The sequence below is a fragment of the Polyodon spathula genome, chromosome 9 (genome assembly GCF_017654505.1).
Source record: "Polyodon spathula isolate WHYD16114869_AA chromosome 9, ASM1765450v1, whole genome shotgun sequence".
Lineage (NCBI taxonomy): Eukaryota > Metazoa > Chordata > Actinopteri > Acipenseriformes > Polyodontidae > Polyodon > Polyodon spathula.
The window spans coordinates 36,529,385-36,545,661 of record NC_054542.1 but is presented as its reverse complement, the minus strand read 5'-3'; the positions used below and the strand labels follow the sequence as shown (position 1 = coordinate 36,545,661).

The window sequence follows — 16,277 nt, the reverse complement described above, 5'->3', positions numbered from 1 at the left end:
CTGAGCAATGTAAATACTTCATGATATATTTGCTTGTTACCCTTTCAAACATTAATTTTTGTATTTTTTAAATATTACTTCAGCGCAGTGAGGACATTTTCTGCACTCTGATTATAACTAATGTATAGCTAGATTTAAATGATTGTCTCATGCCATAATCCCTTTTATTAGACACAAATAGCAGCCATTTTGATCCTGTTTTCTGCTCCACACTGTGAAAAGGCTAGTTACCATCCGGAAGAAGACAAAGTCAGGAAAGTCACAGTTAAAGCTCTAGTCTGCGCACATTTATTAAAACCAATAATAAATAAACAAGGCACAAGGGTTAAAAACATAAACAGTACAAACAAAAAACAAGTCACAAACTAAAAGCACCTTTCAACTGGACTAAAGGCTATCCCCGCCTACAACCATGTGGGGAAAGTGGCCATTTGCTAATTACATTACATTAATATTAACATATACAGCTATGGACAAAGATTTGGCATCACCCCATAGAATGACCTAATTTTGCTTCATAAAATGAAATCTGCTGAATAATATTGCATTAACATATTGGTTTACATACCGCTTTGTAAGTTTCCATATACTTAATGAACCAATTCTACAGGAGAATGTCAGGCCATCCGTCCGTGAGCTGAATCTGAAGCGCAGCTGGGTCATGCAGCAACACAATGATCCGAAACAAACAAGAAGTCTACATCAGAATGGTTAAAGAACAAGAAATTTCAAGTTTTGGAATGGCCTAGTCAAAGTCCAGACCTAAACCCCATTGAGGTGTATACACCTGAGCTGTCTGAGGCTGCCCTGCAGGAGAGAGGTCTCCAGCCGTGTGGAGCTCAGGTGTGCGTCAGTGGATTTCTACAGTGATCTCTTTAAGGCTGAGAACTGTGACCTGGGAGAGATGGAGCGACTGCATCAGGGGCTCCCCAGTCTGGGTGAGGAGGAATGGTGCGGGCTGGACACCCCGCTGACCTTCCAGGAACTTACTGCTGCCGTCATGCAGCTTTCCATCCGGAAAGCGCCCGGGATTGATGGGCTGTGAGATTAATTTTATAAACAGTTCTTGGACTGTATCGGACAGGACTTTTACAATGCAGCCGGGATAGAGAGCTGCCTTCGAGCTGCCGTAGGGCAGTAATCACGCTGCTACCCAAAAAGGAGACTTCTGCAACCTTAAGAACTGGCGCCTGGTCTGTAATACAAAATCTTTTCCAAGGCGCTGGCAAATCGGCTGTGGACACAAATAGGATCAGTGGTGCATAAGTATCAACCCTGTTGTGTACCAGACCGATCTATTTTTGATAACTTGTTTTTAATGAGACCTTTTTAATGTGTCCAAACTTGTTAATATTGATATTGGTTTAGTTTCAATTGACCAGGAAAAAGCTTTTGACAGAGTTGACCATGAGTATTTGTTTCATACACTGAAGGCATTTGGTTTTGGCCCTATGGAACGTTTTCAGCCTGGTGAAAGTAAACAATGATCTGAGTGTCCCTTTCCCTGTGCAGAGGGGGATACGGCAGGGCTGATCCCTCTTGGGGATGCTCTACTGCTTCTCTATAGAGCCTTTCCTACACTAGTGATCAGTGTTGAGCCGTGTGGAGCCGGGGGTCAGTGATCAGTGTTGAGCCGTGTGGAGCCGGGGGTCAGTGATCAGTGTTGAGCCGCGTGGAGCCGGGGGTCAGTGATCAGTGTTGAGCCGCGTGGAGCCGGGGGTCAGTGATCAGTGTTGAGCTGTGTGGAGCCGGGGGTCAGTGATCAGTGTTGAGCCAGGGGTCAGTGATCAGTGCTCCTTCTGCCCCGCAGTGGAGACAGTTTTCCACCTGTTTTCAGACTGCCCCTGGCTGCAGCTTTTTTGGGGGTTTTGTTCTGTCTAAATATCAAAATATCAAAATATTCTATTAGACATATTTGACCTTTGTCCTGGGATTATGTAATTAAATGTAATTTAAAATTATGTAATTTAAAATATACGCTGTTACCCAAGGGGCAGCATCTATAAAAAAATTTAAAAAAATAAAAAAAAATCTGAGAGAATTTGTAAATGTGTTTAAGTCATAAAATAATTAGATCAATTAAGTAACTGAGCTCTCTGGTGACGTGAAAGTCAGAATACACTTTGTCCTCTTAGAAATGAGTTTGACACCCCACTATACTGTATATAATATGCCGTAGTACACTTTAACCATGACAGAACACATTACTTTTGTTTATGGATCTGGACTGATTTTAGTTTTCCAACAGTAAAACAAAAATAATTTGTGAATCTGGACAGTGGTAGTGATATAATATTCTCTATAAACAATTCAAATAAATTCTGAGGCATACTGCAGATATTTCTACTTAATAATAAAAAGCAAGTGTGCCAACTGAGCTCTCAGTTACTTAAATGAACACTCAATTGAACTGACAATTTGGTTAATAACATTTTTAAACTATTCTTCAGCTTATAAGAAGTTGGATAGTTCAAGTTCTATTCAATTTCATACATACCTTCAAATCTCCATCTCTTTCAATTCATTCAACGGCTTTGATTAGGCCAATTGTTAGTTTAATTGAGTTTTCAATAAATATATTGAATTGGAAAAAAAGTAACAGCAGACACACATGCATCCCCAGCACCAGGATTGAGAACCACTGATCTAAGGCATATTAGGCTGTTTCAGAGAACTTTTGAATCCTCAGCAACCCACTGCCCTGCCCAGTAGCAGTGACTACGTATGTTGTCTGCAGTGAACCCCCCTACTGTACCAGTTCAGCAGGGTGTGCTGGAAAGCCTTGTCAGAGCATGGGTGAAGTAAGAGCGCAGTGGTGGTCTTATCTGACAAATTCTCGTCTTTTTCAGCTTTGTCAGCTCTTAGTCACGTAAAACATAGTTTTTTTTTGTTTATAATATGGTATCTGATCACTCATTGTGATCACTTCAGCTTCCTCTGCTGGCACATCTGTGGTCAAGGACATTTTTCTGAACAGAATGAGGTTTAAAAAAACATATTGAAGCAAATCTTCTTTTCACTCTGAGCGCTGACATCTTCATCACATGTTGTCAGAAGTGCCATAAATGATATAAAATATGATGGAAAATGTATGCAAATAAGCAAAGGTAATGATTCATCATGCACACGTGAACTTTTCTTAGCAGTACCTTTAGTAGCATATTTCATATACATTAAGTACCTACTAAGGACAAAAAAGCCACTTTTGTATCGCAAAATTGCTTAAATGGGCATAGCTGGGAATGTGCGGGTGCTAAGGTGTAGTGCGTAGTAAGTAGAGTGTAGAGAAGAAAAGAGAAAGAAAATATTTACTGTTTGAATTGGAAAAACTGGATGAAGTGTGAGTTACAACTTTTGAAACTGTAAAGTTTTTTGTTACAGGAAAATGGCTTAGCTGGCGTGTCAGTTAGGGTCAACTAACTACTGTACAGTAAGTACCTGAAGTGAAGTTAGGTGTTGTTTTATTTGTTTTGTGTGTTGATCAAAAGAACAACAATAAAAAAAGTGTGTTTGTTTGAATTGTAAACAAAATCTCCAGACCGATAATTGACTACTATTACCATCCAGCACCAACCACGTTACCACTATAACATATACCGTATTACTTAGAATTAGCGCTGTGGCATTTATTTCAAATTGTTAAAAATGGCTACGACACGTAATTGTGGGCGGTGCTTATCAGAAATACTATGGTTTTTGAACAGTGCAGTATTTTATTACATGATTTAAGGCATTTTAGAAGCGGTGCCGTGAGAGTCTCCGATCTGCAGCACTATACTCTTGCGTGTTTTGGGGGCTTGAATACAGTACATTTACTGACAGTTAACGAGAGCCTATTAGGTGGGAGTTGGGAGGTCAGGGGAGTACTGTACCAGAGAATTAGGAGTGTGTATTGGTTGCTATAGGCCGGGACATGAAGAGGAGAGAGAACGATAGTTGAGTGTGATGCAGTTGTTTTTCTTAACAAAAAATATTACCTCTGAATATCGGTTTGATTTCCGTTAAAACAAAAGTTAAAACTTTTTTTTTTTTTTTTAATATAGTGCATTTGTAGAGGAGCGAGTAAAATTCCAATTGAATAAAAGACAAAACAACTAAACCCCCCCCCCAAGAAGATACCGGCAAAGCTCTAAGTTCCTCTGAGTTTAAGTTTTCACCATCCAAGCTGAGGACGATGTAAACAGACAGCCCTTGTTTTATCTCCTGCTGTGTTGGCACTGAATTCTGCTTGTGGAAAAAATAAATAAATAAATCAATAAATAAAGACGTGAAGCACTGCTGTGCTAGTGTACTGTAAGTAGTTCATCTTGGGTTGTCTTTCGGGACTGTGTACCATAGAATACAATGTGCTTACTAAGGAGTGTGTGCATTAGTTTGTATTACATACTGGATTGAGGCTGCAGTCTCTTTTGAGGCATCACATGTGCATAGCCAGAGCGGGGTCTATTAAAAAGCTGATATCTGATTGAGGCGTTAATTCGAGGGTGGTGCTATTTCAAAGCAATGTTGTTATAATGTTGTAATGTTATTTTATTATGTTATTTCCAGCACAGTCTTTTGCTCCCATCTCACCCAAGATCTTCAGGATCTTCTCTTACTTGGTCTCCTTCCTGTATCATAGCAGGACTTGCAGCACCAACAGTATCCTTTTGTCTTGACTACAAAATAAGAAAGCAATATGTACATACATTATAATTCTAATTATTCTCCAAATCATAATCAACAAGTACAGAGAAACATCATCTGTAATTGACAAACCCAGGACTGGAAGACCCAAAAAGCTGTCTAACAAGGATGAGCAATACTGGAATATAGTATCCTTAAGGAATAGAAAGACGGCAAGTGTTGAATTGACAACAGAACTGGCAGAAGGCACAGGTGTTGTCCATCCATCAACAGTCTAAAGCACCATTGATGCATAGTCCAATTTCTGTGTTCTTGTGTATTTTAGCATTTTAGTCTTGTTCCCCTTTCTTAACAGAGGTATTCTTACTGCAACACATCCTTTAAGTCCTGGTTTCAAGAATGAACTTTGTACTGCTGATTTGATGGACAACGATACCTTTGCCTTCTGCCAGTTCTGCTGTCAATTCAACACTTGTCTTTCTATTCCTTAAGGATACTATCTTCAAGTATTGCTCCTCCTTGTTAGAGAGCTTTTTTGGGTCTTCCAGTCCTGGGTTTGTCAATATGATATGTGAAAAACACTAAACATCTTTACCTGGCTGTTTCTTCTGAACGCAACACTGAAATAAACATAGAAAGAAATATAAGTTATTTAAAAATGAACTAAAAAAAAAAAAAAAGACAAAAGTTGTTCTTTTCATTTTGAAAAAAAAAACAAACAACAAAAATAGCGAATTAAGAGATTGATATGCTACGTCACACAGATAAGCCACAAATGGATTTTTTAAAAACTTTTTACAGCACTGAGGAAACACCCTAGATTACATCAGCCCCTGTGGTGGTCTGAAATTAAAAGCAAGTGGCTGATCCAATCCAGGTGGATTCCCTGCTCCTGTAAGATTGTTTTTAAAAATCCAACGGTGATCTACCCCTCAAAGAATTAACATCTAGAACACATAATGGCACCACTATTAAGAGCATTAAGCATGTTTCAAATCAAACTTCAACATACAATACATGTGGAAATTTACAGACACTTTAAAATGTGTGATTTTATTTGGCACCACAACCCAGCGCTTCAGATAAAGGTTTGGGTAACTGAGTAATTTACTCTCCAATTTAGACACTATTTGAGTAAAATGTATTTTGGTTGAGTAAAATGCAACATTACCTTCAGGTCACGAGTGCTTTCAATAAACAGTATACATACTTTAATGCTAACGTATGAGCTGTGAAGCAAACAAACACAGAAACTGAACATTTAACATGAAAACATATGCTGTGCAGCAAATTGTGCATCTCTCAGTATGTAAATAAATAACCCATATTTAGTTAGTGTAGTGAAAATACTAACCTCCCTGTTTGCTCTCTTCTTTGTCTCCACAGAAAGAATAGAATAAATGCAACTGCAACCAATATTAAAATAATCCCACCAGTAAGCACTCCATATTGTTTCCTCGAACTGCCTGTAAAAAGACAATAATGTCATGAAAAAAATACATATGATATTTTTTAAAGGCCATATAAAACAGATGTAAAATGCATATTTGATTATAGTACCCATTTCACCAGATTTATTTATTTAAAAGAACAAAATCTAATAAAACCATTCTGCACACACATACAGAGAGGTCCTCATAATCATGTAATAATCACATTACTGTGCCTGAAAGTACCAAAAAATGACTGTATTAAAGATTATACTCAAAAGCAAACCGAAACGTCTGCAGTATAGGAGGCTCAGAATGCATAAGACTGTTTGGTGAAGAATGGTGCAAAACCAAGGCAGCTACGCTGTCCACCTGTAGAGCTTGACAGACAGGCACACATCATCCAATTATAAAAGTTCTACATCTTTTGAACAAAGACCCTAAAAAAAGGTAATGGAACCCTAAAGACATGACAGGAAGTGCGATTAAATAATGTTGTCTTAATGTTTTCTCCAACGTTCTAAATCAAAAACATGTTTTGTTTTATGTTCTCAATGTGCAAATGTGCCTCAATGCCATTTAGAAATTAGTCATTTTAAAAAGAATTGACATCATAATACTGAAACTAGATGTAATAGCCCAAGTAAATAGCAAATAAAACAAATCTTGTGAACAAAAAAAAAAAAAAAAAAAAAACAACATGCTATTTGACATTTTAGGCAACATTAATTGAAAAGCTGCTACAATCCTGGGATATATAAGAAAAATAGAAACAAGTACATTACTGAAACTTACTGATATGAAGAAATATTGTCCCTGATGCCGTACCATATTGATTCCTGCTTTCACAAAAGTAGAGCCCATTGATAGCAGGGGTCATTGCCAATAGATGTAGCCTGTTTCTTTCAATCTTCATTCTATTACTTGTTGCAAGACTCTGGCTTTCTCTGAAAACAAAGAAAGGATTTCATGGCACACAATTAACGTCATGTGACAGTCACTAAACACTGACCCAGTGTACAGCAATCTGTGTATGAAGAACATCAAGTATTTATGTTCAATTATTTAAGGTTACTCCAGTCTAAGGAAAGAAGGAATTTTAAAATCAGTAAAATAGTTCAGTCCTCATTACCATTCTTAAGTTATCTGTCATTCTAGCTATGTATAAGGCACAGCAGGATGTGTGTTGTGATGGGATACTTCAACATCTTGGATGTGCTGTGAGAAGTGCTAATATGTGTGTGGCAGGAAATGGAGTTGTGGTGAAGCCAGAATGAAGAACAACAACACACAGACAAGTACTGCAGTTCAAAAAGAGACGCGTGGTGCGCCGATTATTAAAGGACAAAAATAAATAAAATATTTAAAAATAACAAACACTGCTCACAGAGCAAGAAATAAAAGATTTAAACAAAACCAAAATCGGACACCAAATAATATGACCAGGCTGGGCAATAGCCTTCACTAATCTTACTTTTAAATTAACTTTCGTCTCTCCTCTCGCTCTCGTACTCTTTTCTTTACACGCCACCCCGAACATGGAGAAAAAAAAAACGTGGCCAAGGGGTTTAACTAGTTAGTAATTATTCTATTACCCCTCGGCCACAATCTGCATGAGTTTATTAACTAGTGGATGGGCCACCCTGCCACAATGTGTTTAGGGTCATTACATTGCCTTCACCCACAAGTCACCCGTATTGAGAGTAATGTAATGATAGTGTTCCTTTACAAGTGTACCTTCTATTTTTACTACATCTCCTGTCTGTGCACTGGCAAAACAACCACAAACCTTTACATTACCACCTCCAGGTTTTAGGCTCTACCAACATTGAGAATCTCTTGCCTTTTTTCTTCTCATGCACTGTTTCCTCTTGGAGCTCAATAATTCAAACAATGATTCACCTGTCCATAACAATCTTCTCCACTGCTATTTTGGCTAATATTTATGGTTTAGTGCCCATTCTAGGTGTTTCTGATGGCTTCCTCATCTCAACAAAGGTGCAACTCTCCCAGCATACCAACTTTTCTAAGACGTCTCTTTGCTGTTTCATTTGATAAGGTGACATTTGATGTGGAATTGAAGTCTACAGGAAGTTTAGCGCTGGTTAAGAAATGATTAGTCTTTCAATAATCTGTCTTCTCCTCTTTCTGCCTCAGCCACTTTCGTTTGCATAGCTACCGGTTTTGCTGCACCTGTTGATTTTATTTAACATGCCTTTGTCAAGGGAAAGTGTTTTTGAAAACAAACAGTGCAGGTACTTCTAGGCTTTTGATGCCATGGTAACTACATTTAAATCCTGGATAATTATTTCTTCAACTGCTGTTAAGCTTTCTGACTTATTGAGCTCATTTCCACTCTGAGTCCTTATCAGTAGATGAGCTGGTTAACACCTGCATCATCGCCTTGACTGGTATCTTAGATACTGTAACACCAATCAAAACTCATGTGTCTTTTAAAAAAAGCTCACCATATTGGCATTTTCTGAAGTTATCTGCGGTGTTCCACAAGGCTCCATTCTAGGTCCCTTGTGTTTTCATTAGATATGCTACTGTTAGGTGACATTATCCACAGACACGGTGTGAACTTCCATTGCTATGCTGATGATACCCAGCTATATATTGTCCCTAAAGCCAGGAAATTCTTCTGCCGGGGTCTCATTAGGTACTTGCCTTACAGATATCAAGCATGGGATGTCACAGAATTTTCTAATGTTGAATTCAGATAAAACAGGTTATGCTAGTGGGCTCACAGAACCAACTAAAAGGAAATGTGACCTTTGCAGTATTTCATCAAAACTTAAACTAGAAATTAAGAGTTTGGGGGTCACCTTTTATCCTGATCTATCATCTGAGACTCATAATAGACTGATATCCTTTTACTATTTGAGAAATGTAGCCAAACTTAAACCAATTATGTCCGTATCTGATGCCGAGAGACTAATGCATGCCTTTGTTTTATCAAGATTTGTTTATTTTAATGCACTTTTTTTTCTGTGGTATCCCGTTTGAATCTTGTTATGAATGCTGCCGCTAGAATTCTGACTAAAACCAGGAAAAGTGAACATATTTTTTTTGGCCTCTTTACACTGACTAACTGTGCAGTATAGAATGGATTTTTGCTGTTAACTTACAAGGCCCTTAGTGGATTAGCACCTAGTTATTTGCAGGAGTCACTAACCCCGTGTCTTTCATATCGCACTCTGAGATCACTGGATACGGTGTTGCTGGTTATTCCGAGGGTCAACAAAAGCAACACGTGGGGCAGGGCTTTTTCTTGTAGAGCTCCTAAATTATGGAATGTTCTGCCTTCATTTGTCAGAGAAGATGGGACTGTTACAGTTTAAGTCAAGACTAAAAACACATTTTTATAAAATGGCTTTCTTATCTTAGTGGGTTTTAATGTAACTTTAAAATGGCTGCTTTTGTATTATTATTATTATTATTATTATTATTATTATTATTATTATTATTATTATTATTATTATTATTATGTGTATACTGTTATTTAAATGGTCCGATTGTGGCAGTTGTATGTGTGACAAGCTATACAAATGTATTGTGGTTTGTTCTTTTTTTCTGCTATGTACTGTACAGTGCTTTGCGATACTTGTATAAAAAGTGCTATATAAATGCAACAAATAAATTAAATAAATAAACTACACTCACTTATTTCTATTTAAATCTATTAATGCATTTGTGATGTAATTTACTACATAGTTAATGTGAATCTAGTTCAGCCCATGCAATTCTTTTGAGTGAGCCTAGTTTCGTCCAAAGCTTCAACATATAGTTTTGCCTATGCCAATTATTTGGTTGGGTCTAGCTTTGCATTTCTACACTCTCCCCTGCCAGCTTCCAAGTGCATTCCAGGGTACCTGCCTCGGCGCCACTTCTGACAACAATGTAGCGACTGTGCGCTGGGTTTCCAGTAGCAGTGCTAAAAAGGCAGGACACCAGGGCTGGGTGTTCAAACAGGCATACTGTACGTCAGCCAAATACCTCGTCAGGAAAGTCCATACAGGCTCGACTTACTTCCCTGTTACTCTCCGTTCTAAACATTACAATTGTGTTCCCACTCCTGCATGAACAAAACCACAAACAAAAGGACAGACAAACAGACAGAAACCCCCAGGATGGCCATCCTGTATAGAAGGGTGAAGCCTACTTATAATCTTTCCTGAATAAAACTAAAGTTCTTAGTTATTTTTTTGACAGATGACAAAATCACAAAAAAATTAAAATGGGCATTAAATTAAAAATGATCCCTTACTTACATAATAATAATAATAATAATAATAATAATAATAATAATAATAATAATAATAATAATAATAATAATAATAATCATGCTTGACAACTTAAATAAAATCACAAACAAAACAAAAAAAAATTACTTGATCCAGGAGTAAGTAGCCGGTGGGTTGGCATCTGCGTCACACTGGAGGAGTAGACTGTCTGGTGGTTTCTCAACAGCTCTTACAACAACGGATGGAGGATCTACAAAACATTGTATTTGATTTGTACTGAGTTCTGAAAGCACCAATAACTACAATCACACTGCATTAATAAAGTACTCACAGTATATATTTAGCTTATGTGAGATAACTTCTGGATGTTTCAGAGTTGGGTGTTCCACAATGCAAAACACTTCCTGCTCATGCATTGACTTGACTGGTATTGCTTGTAATTGGCTCCGAGTTGTCGTGGTACCATTTTCATGAAGAGATGAGTTATTCTCAATGCGTTGTTCAGTAAGAAAAGTTTTCCATGTGATGGTAGCAGCTGGCTTTCCATTTGCAGCAATGCAGGTAGCAACTGTGCTTTCTCCACTGCCAGCTTCTGGTGGATCTTCAGTGAAGACTTTGATAACAGGAGTGACTAATACAAAGAATAACATAAAAGATAAGGCTTTATATTGTGAGCTCCATAATGCAGCACCACATTTCAGGTTACCTGTGGAAAGATTACCTGAGTGCAGCAGAGACCATCTCACGCAAAAGAAACTGCAAAACTGTGAACACATATATATATATATATATATATATATATATATATATATATATATATATATTTTTTTTTTTTTTTTAATAACCAAAAATAACCAAAATTTTCCTCATTGTCTTGTGTAAATGTAAGGCTTAACCCACAACTCTAAGGGGAAGGTTTACTAAAACATTATGCCTGTTGAAATAGTTGCAAACCAGTTGCAAATGAGTCGGAAGTCTTCGGTAAAATGTACTACAAAGGCGCAACTTTTTAGGGAGTGCTTTGCGGCTGCAGTTTCTGTTTGCGGTTCATGAGTAGGTGAATATGTAATTATGGGCATTCTTGCATAAATTCGCAAATAGGGGGTGGAGATTAGGGAATTAGCAAATTAGGGTTCTCAAATATTATAATGAGATGTATGAAAGCTGCAGACAATTGTGACACAACTGCATCAATGTTTTAAATAGTTGCAATTGTTGCTGGCTATTCCAAGTCCACTTTTCTCATGCCTTACCAGTTGTGCTCAATGCAGGTGCAGGCTGTTCACCAAATACCTAATCCTCCCTAAAAGCAGGAAGTACTTACAAGCCTTGAAAAAAAAATTCTATTACATTTCTTGATTCCCCAACGTGTCGGGAACAATAGACTGCACACATGTATAGGAATAGGAAACACACCTATCCTATTAATGTGCAGATGGTTTGAACTGTGCCCCACTGGCTAACTTAAATAAAAACGGAAAGTATACATGTGCCTTATAGGTTACTCATGATAATATGAATTAGTGGTATTATGCAACACTTGTTGCTGGTCCCTTGAAATTTGTATTAATGTGAATTGACTGTCCTTCTGTAAGTATTGTAACTTGTCAGTGTGGCACCGTGATCTATTTTGTGTTAACTGCCTAGGCTGCCAAGTTAATAATAATAATAACACCCCCCTCCCCCTAAAAACATTGTTTCAATAATCTTTTATTTGCATTGTACACCAACGTGAGCATGGTTTACTTTGTGTTACCATACCGGTAGTGTACAGTCTAAAGTAAAATGAAAGTGTGCTAGTAGTTGTTCATTTGATTTTACTACTGTACACTATATAGATGTACTGTACAGATTCATATATTTTTTCATAATGTAATGTGTAGACTATCCAAAACACATTAGTGTTCTTTTAGTGCAATGATTTATGTATTTAAAATACACTAAGCACTAGAAAAGTATGTGTGTGTAATTTTATTGTATTTTTTTAAAACCTGACACCTCTTAATGTCGGACAAACATATCCAGTTTAGTGAGAGGCTTGTGTATGGTTATGAAAAGTTATTTTATTTGGAGGTGAAGGTGGGGGCCCCACTATAGATTTGGATGGGATATAAACTGCCTTTCATTTATTTATTCATTTATATTTGTATTATAATAGGTAAAATGAAGGCGGAACAGAATGCATTGTACAGATGATGTTTACATTGAACAAAAACAATGTTATTTTGATTCTTGCACCCTTGCATGTATAGACGTTTTCCTTCGGGTACTCTCTGCTGCAGCAAACCACAACTCGGCTCCCACTATTTATTTGAACAATGTCTCACGACTCTCGCAATGTATGCTAGAGATCTCGCTAAGAAGACGCAACAAATATTTTAATTAGTATACTGTGGCTGTCTTCATTAATATATTTTCTCTTAGTACATATGACAACATGTTTACTTTAAATGCTGCAGAGAAAATGCAAATTGCGGTATGTCTGCATTGCGACTGGCCCATCTTAGTAAACCTAACCCTAAGTGGGCAGATGTCAGAGATTCTGAAATACAGGCATTTAAATCTGGGGCACCTTGTCTTTATAATCTTTATCTTAATAAAGTGATAGAATATGTTACTAGCTTTTAAAAATTACCCAGTATATCCTTGGTTAGAAAAATAGAGAAAAGCCTGGTACTGCATATTATTCATTTTAAGGAGTAGGCTGACATTCAAAAGTATATAATTAAATAAATCTGTCTGAAAAAACAGATGTTTCGGCTTAATTAAGCCTTCTGGACGCATGAAGCAGAGAAGAAAGTCCTATACATATTAGGGCAAAACTGCAGTTTATTCATCAGTCGAGTTTGGAATACTGAAGCGCAAGGCTATGCAGATAGGATTATTATATTTAGCTTTAGAGGAGACTGTTATAGTGTATGTTTTAGGATGGTTTTGAGTGTTTCTAGACTGAATGAAAGTATGTGCTGTAACAATATTGCTTTACAGTATTAATGCTGTTACTTTGCAAAGACACCTGACTGCCTGGATTGTCAATGAGCTAGGATTTGATCTAGATCTGCGATCACGCATCCATTTGAGCATTAATAAACCAATTAATCTTGATTGAAGGTTTTGGGTACGTTAAAATCTGTAAGCCAGTACACAAACGATCCACTATAGTAGTTTAAACCATCTATTTGTCCTCCTGATTGCCTCGCTTATTCGATTAGAGAATAACAGAAGTGCACAAGCGTGACCAGACGAGGGATAATCACTTTCTTTTTTTGCTTATGGCACTTCAAGCGTTTTTGTTGAATTGTTTCTGTAATACTAAAAAACCCAATAATGGAGTAAATAACAGAAATCTGAATGAATGTAAACCCTATATTGATCAAAGCCATTGCTTACCTCTTACGGTGAGTTGTATATCTGTGGAATATGATCCACTGGGAAAAACTGTGAAAATACATATGTAGCCACCCTCATCTGAAAGAATTGTTTTTGGTAACATGATATCTGCCTTCATGACTCCATCACCAATAAACTTTACTCTTCTTCCAAATTCATTTAAAGGTGTAACTCCATTCTCAATTGCATAGGTGAGAAAGTTATCTTCATGAGCATTGGTTTTTCTCTGCCAAGTTATCTGTGTAACAGTTTCTGATGTGCCAGTCAGTCTACATTGAAGAACGGCATCTTCTCCCATTGTAACGTTTACGTCTCCGTCCTCCACTTTAATTCCTGTAATGTTGAGAAGGATTTTGTAACAGTGGCAAAATTCAAAACAATATGGAAACACACATACTGTAGCTGACCTCGTTGTTACAGTGCATTTTGTTGTATTTGCAATTAAATTTTGCGATTCTGACATACATCATGATAAACTTGGTCAGTGCTATAAACACCTTGTGAAGAGCATCTGCAATGGCAAAACAGTGCATCCCTTTTGGTTAGTGGAATGGCCCATCTGAAACAATGGTTTGGAAAAAAGCTAAATGGATACATGGAAAAACCACAATGTGTTAAAACAAATGTGGCAATGTGGCAGGCTGGTGAGTGGATAGAGGCCCAGAGACAGTCTGAAGTTCAAAAAAATAACTATTTTATTATAAATAAACACAAAAATGAAATGGCACATGGGCCAAAACAAAGCAATTTAAACACAAAGAAAGACAAAAAGCAAAACTTACAAAAATAACAATTTCCAGGCTGGGCAATGCCTTCATTGGATTCAAACTTTCCAAACAACAACAACAACAACAACAACAACAACAACAACAACAACAACAAAAAAAAAAAAAAAAAAAAAAAAAAAAAAAAAAAAAAAAAAACAACTTGCTTCCTCAGCTCCCTCTCCTAAATGAAAAGCAGAGGCCTCCTTTTATGTCAGGTGGCTGGGCGCTGATTGATCGTTAACTAAACTAATCATCTAATCAACCCCAGCCACCTGAACACAATGAACCAAGCCAATTTCTAAAGAGCAGAGCTGTGCTCTGCCACAGGCAACAAGTACATCTTTTACGGAAACCATTACAAATTTATTGCAATTCTAATAGAAGTCCGGGTGTGTATCAGTGATAAAAAGGGGTTTCAATGATTCATTCACTAACACTATCCACAGGAATGAAATTTAAAAAATGTAAAACATAAATGTTAAAAATTAGCGCATTTCAACAGGTTACAAAAGGAAATAGATTAGGCTCTCCTTTCATTAGGAATACAGAACACATGCACATATCACAATTAACCCTTTAAGGCCCAGGTATTTTGGAAAATTGTCTCAACACAATGAAAGTCCCAAAAGTACACACCAGACTTGTTGTGTATGCACAATAGCTACTGTTAAAGGGTTAGCATTAAAGCAAAATTGTCAGACACTGCAAGACATTTAACATTGTGTAATACAAAAAGGCAGTTGTGCCCTTCTGACAACAATATCAAATGCATGTTTGACATTTGAATAGAATGGACTCAGTGTTAAGTGAAGACTGAATTGAGTATTCAGTGGAACAAACTAAATTTAGTCATTCAGTCTATTTTCATAAAGAAAATGCAAATAATGCCTAAACTTGGAAATATACTGTATTCACATTTTACCAATTCATCGGTTTTTAAAAAGAATACTGAAATATAATACCAGTACCACATAGCATACTGATAACAGAGTATAACATGTATACTGCTCAGCTTGGGTGTGCTATCTCCCACAAACAAGAAGGCTCCCCTCTAAAACCTCTCATTCTAAACTATACATTGAAGTGAGATCTGGTCTCACTAAACTGAAAGAACCACATAATTCACAAGCTTCAAAACTATGTGTTTTAGCTAAAAATACAAACAAGAAAGCCCCTTATGCAGGGTAAATACAGAATATAAAACAAGAACCAATCCAAACTGGGGAATCCCCAGTACTGTACTTCCCCCTCTTATTTGTCAGTGTGGCAGGAAATGGAGTTGCAGTGATATCAGGCCAGAAGAAGGAAGAACAACAAAGATATCTGCAGTTCAAAGGCGCAGCACACACCGTTTTTATTTTAAATACAAAAATAAATAATATGTTACATTACTACAGTCTGGACCATGGGTCAAACTGATGTTTGTGTAGGCTGCGGTGTATCGTTTTGGTTTTTTTTAGGTTTTTTTTAGTAATGGAAATACACACCCACTTTCACATGGAAACCCACATTTTATATGAAAACACCCACTGCTCCCAATCCAGCCTTGGGAGCATACGTGGAAGGCGTCTGGCACAGATCTCTATAATCATAAGAACATAAGAATATACGTTTTTTCATTTGGCTCGAGCACAATGTCTTGAGAAAAATTAGAACGCACATGGAAACTCCCCCATTGACACATATGAATTTGAGACTACTTTATCTATAGTGCACTTCAAAGTTGAGATTATTTTCTTTTGAAGGGCATACAAGTTTGACTGTTCAACAATGTTTTGTATGCACTGTGCTTTGATCACCTGTCTGAAATACAAATA

The 16,277-nt window shown here is 37.0% G+C and overlaps 1 protein-coding gene across 6 annotated transcripts in view; it reads right to left on the bottom strand.

Annotated features, from left to right (window-relative positions):
- Window positions 1–1,717: 1,717 nt before the first annotated feature.
- LOC121320758 (nectin-1-like) overlaps window positions 1,718–16,277 on the bottom strand; it is a 32,126-nt gene continuing 17,566 nt past the window's right edge. For all 6 annotated transcript variants that reach the window (XM_041259366.1, XM_041259367.1, XM_041259368.1 and 3 more), the window contains exons 3-10: window positions 13,694–14,026; window positions 10,635–10,934; window positions 10,451–10,553; window positions 6,852–7,003; window positions 5,981–6,092; window positions 5,222–5,246; window positions 4,573–4,658; window positions 1,718–1,877 (exon numbers count right to left, since the gene is read on the bottom strand). In XM_041259366.1, coding sequence (XP_041115300.1) covers window positions 1,781–1,877; window positions 4,573–4,658; window positions 5,222–5,246; window positions 5,981–6,092; window positions 6,852–7,003; window positions 10,451–10,553; window positions 10,635–10,934; window positions 13,694–14,026 — 1,208 coding nt within the window. In that variant the 3' untranslated portion in view covers window positions 1,718–1,780. The remainder of the gene's footprint in view (window positions 1,878–4,572; window positions 4,659–5,221; window positions 5,247–5,980; window positions 6,093–6,851; window positions 7,004–10,450; window positions 10,554–10,634; window positions 10,935–13,693; window positions 14,027–16,277) is intronic.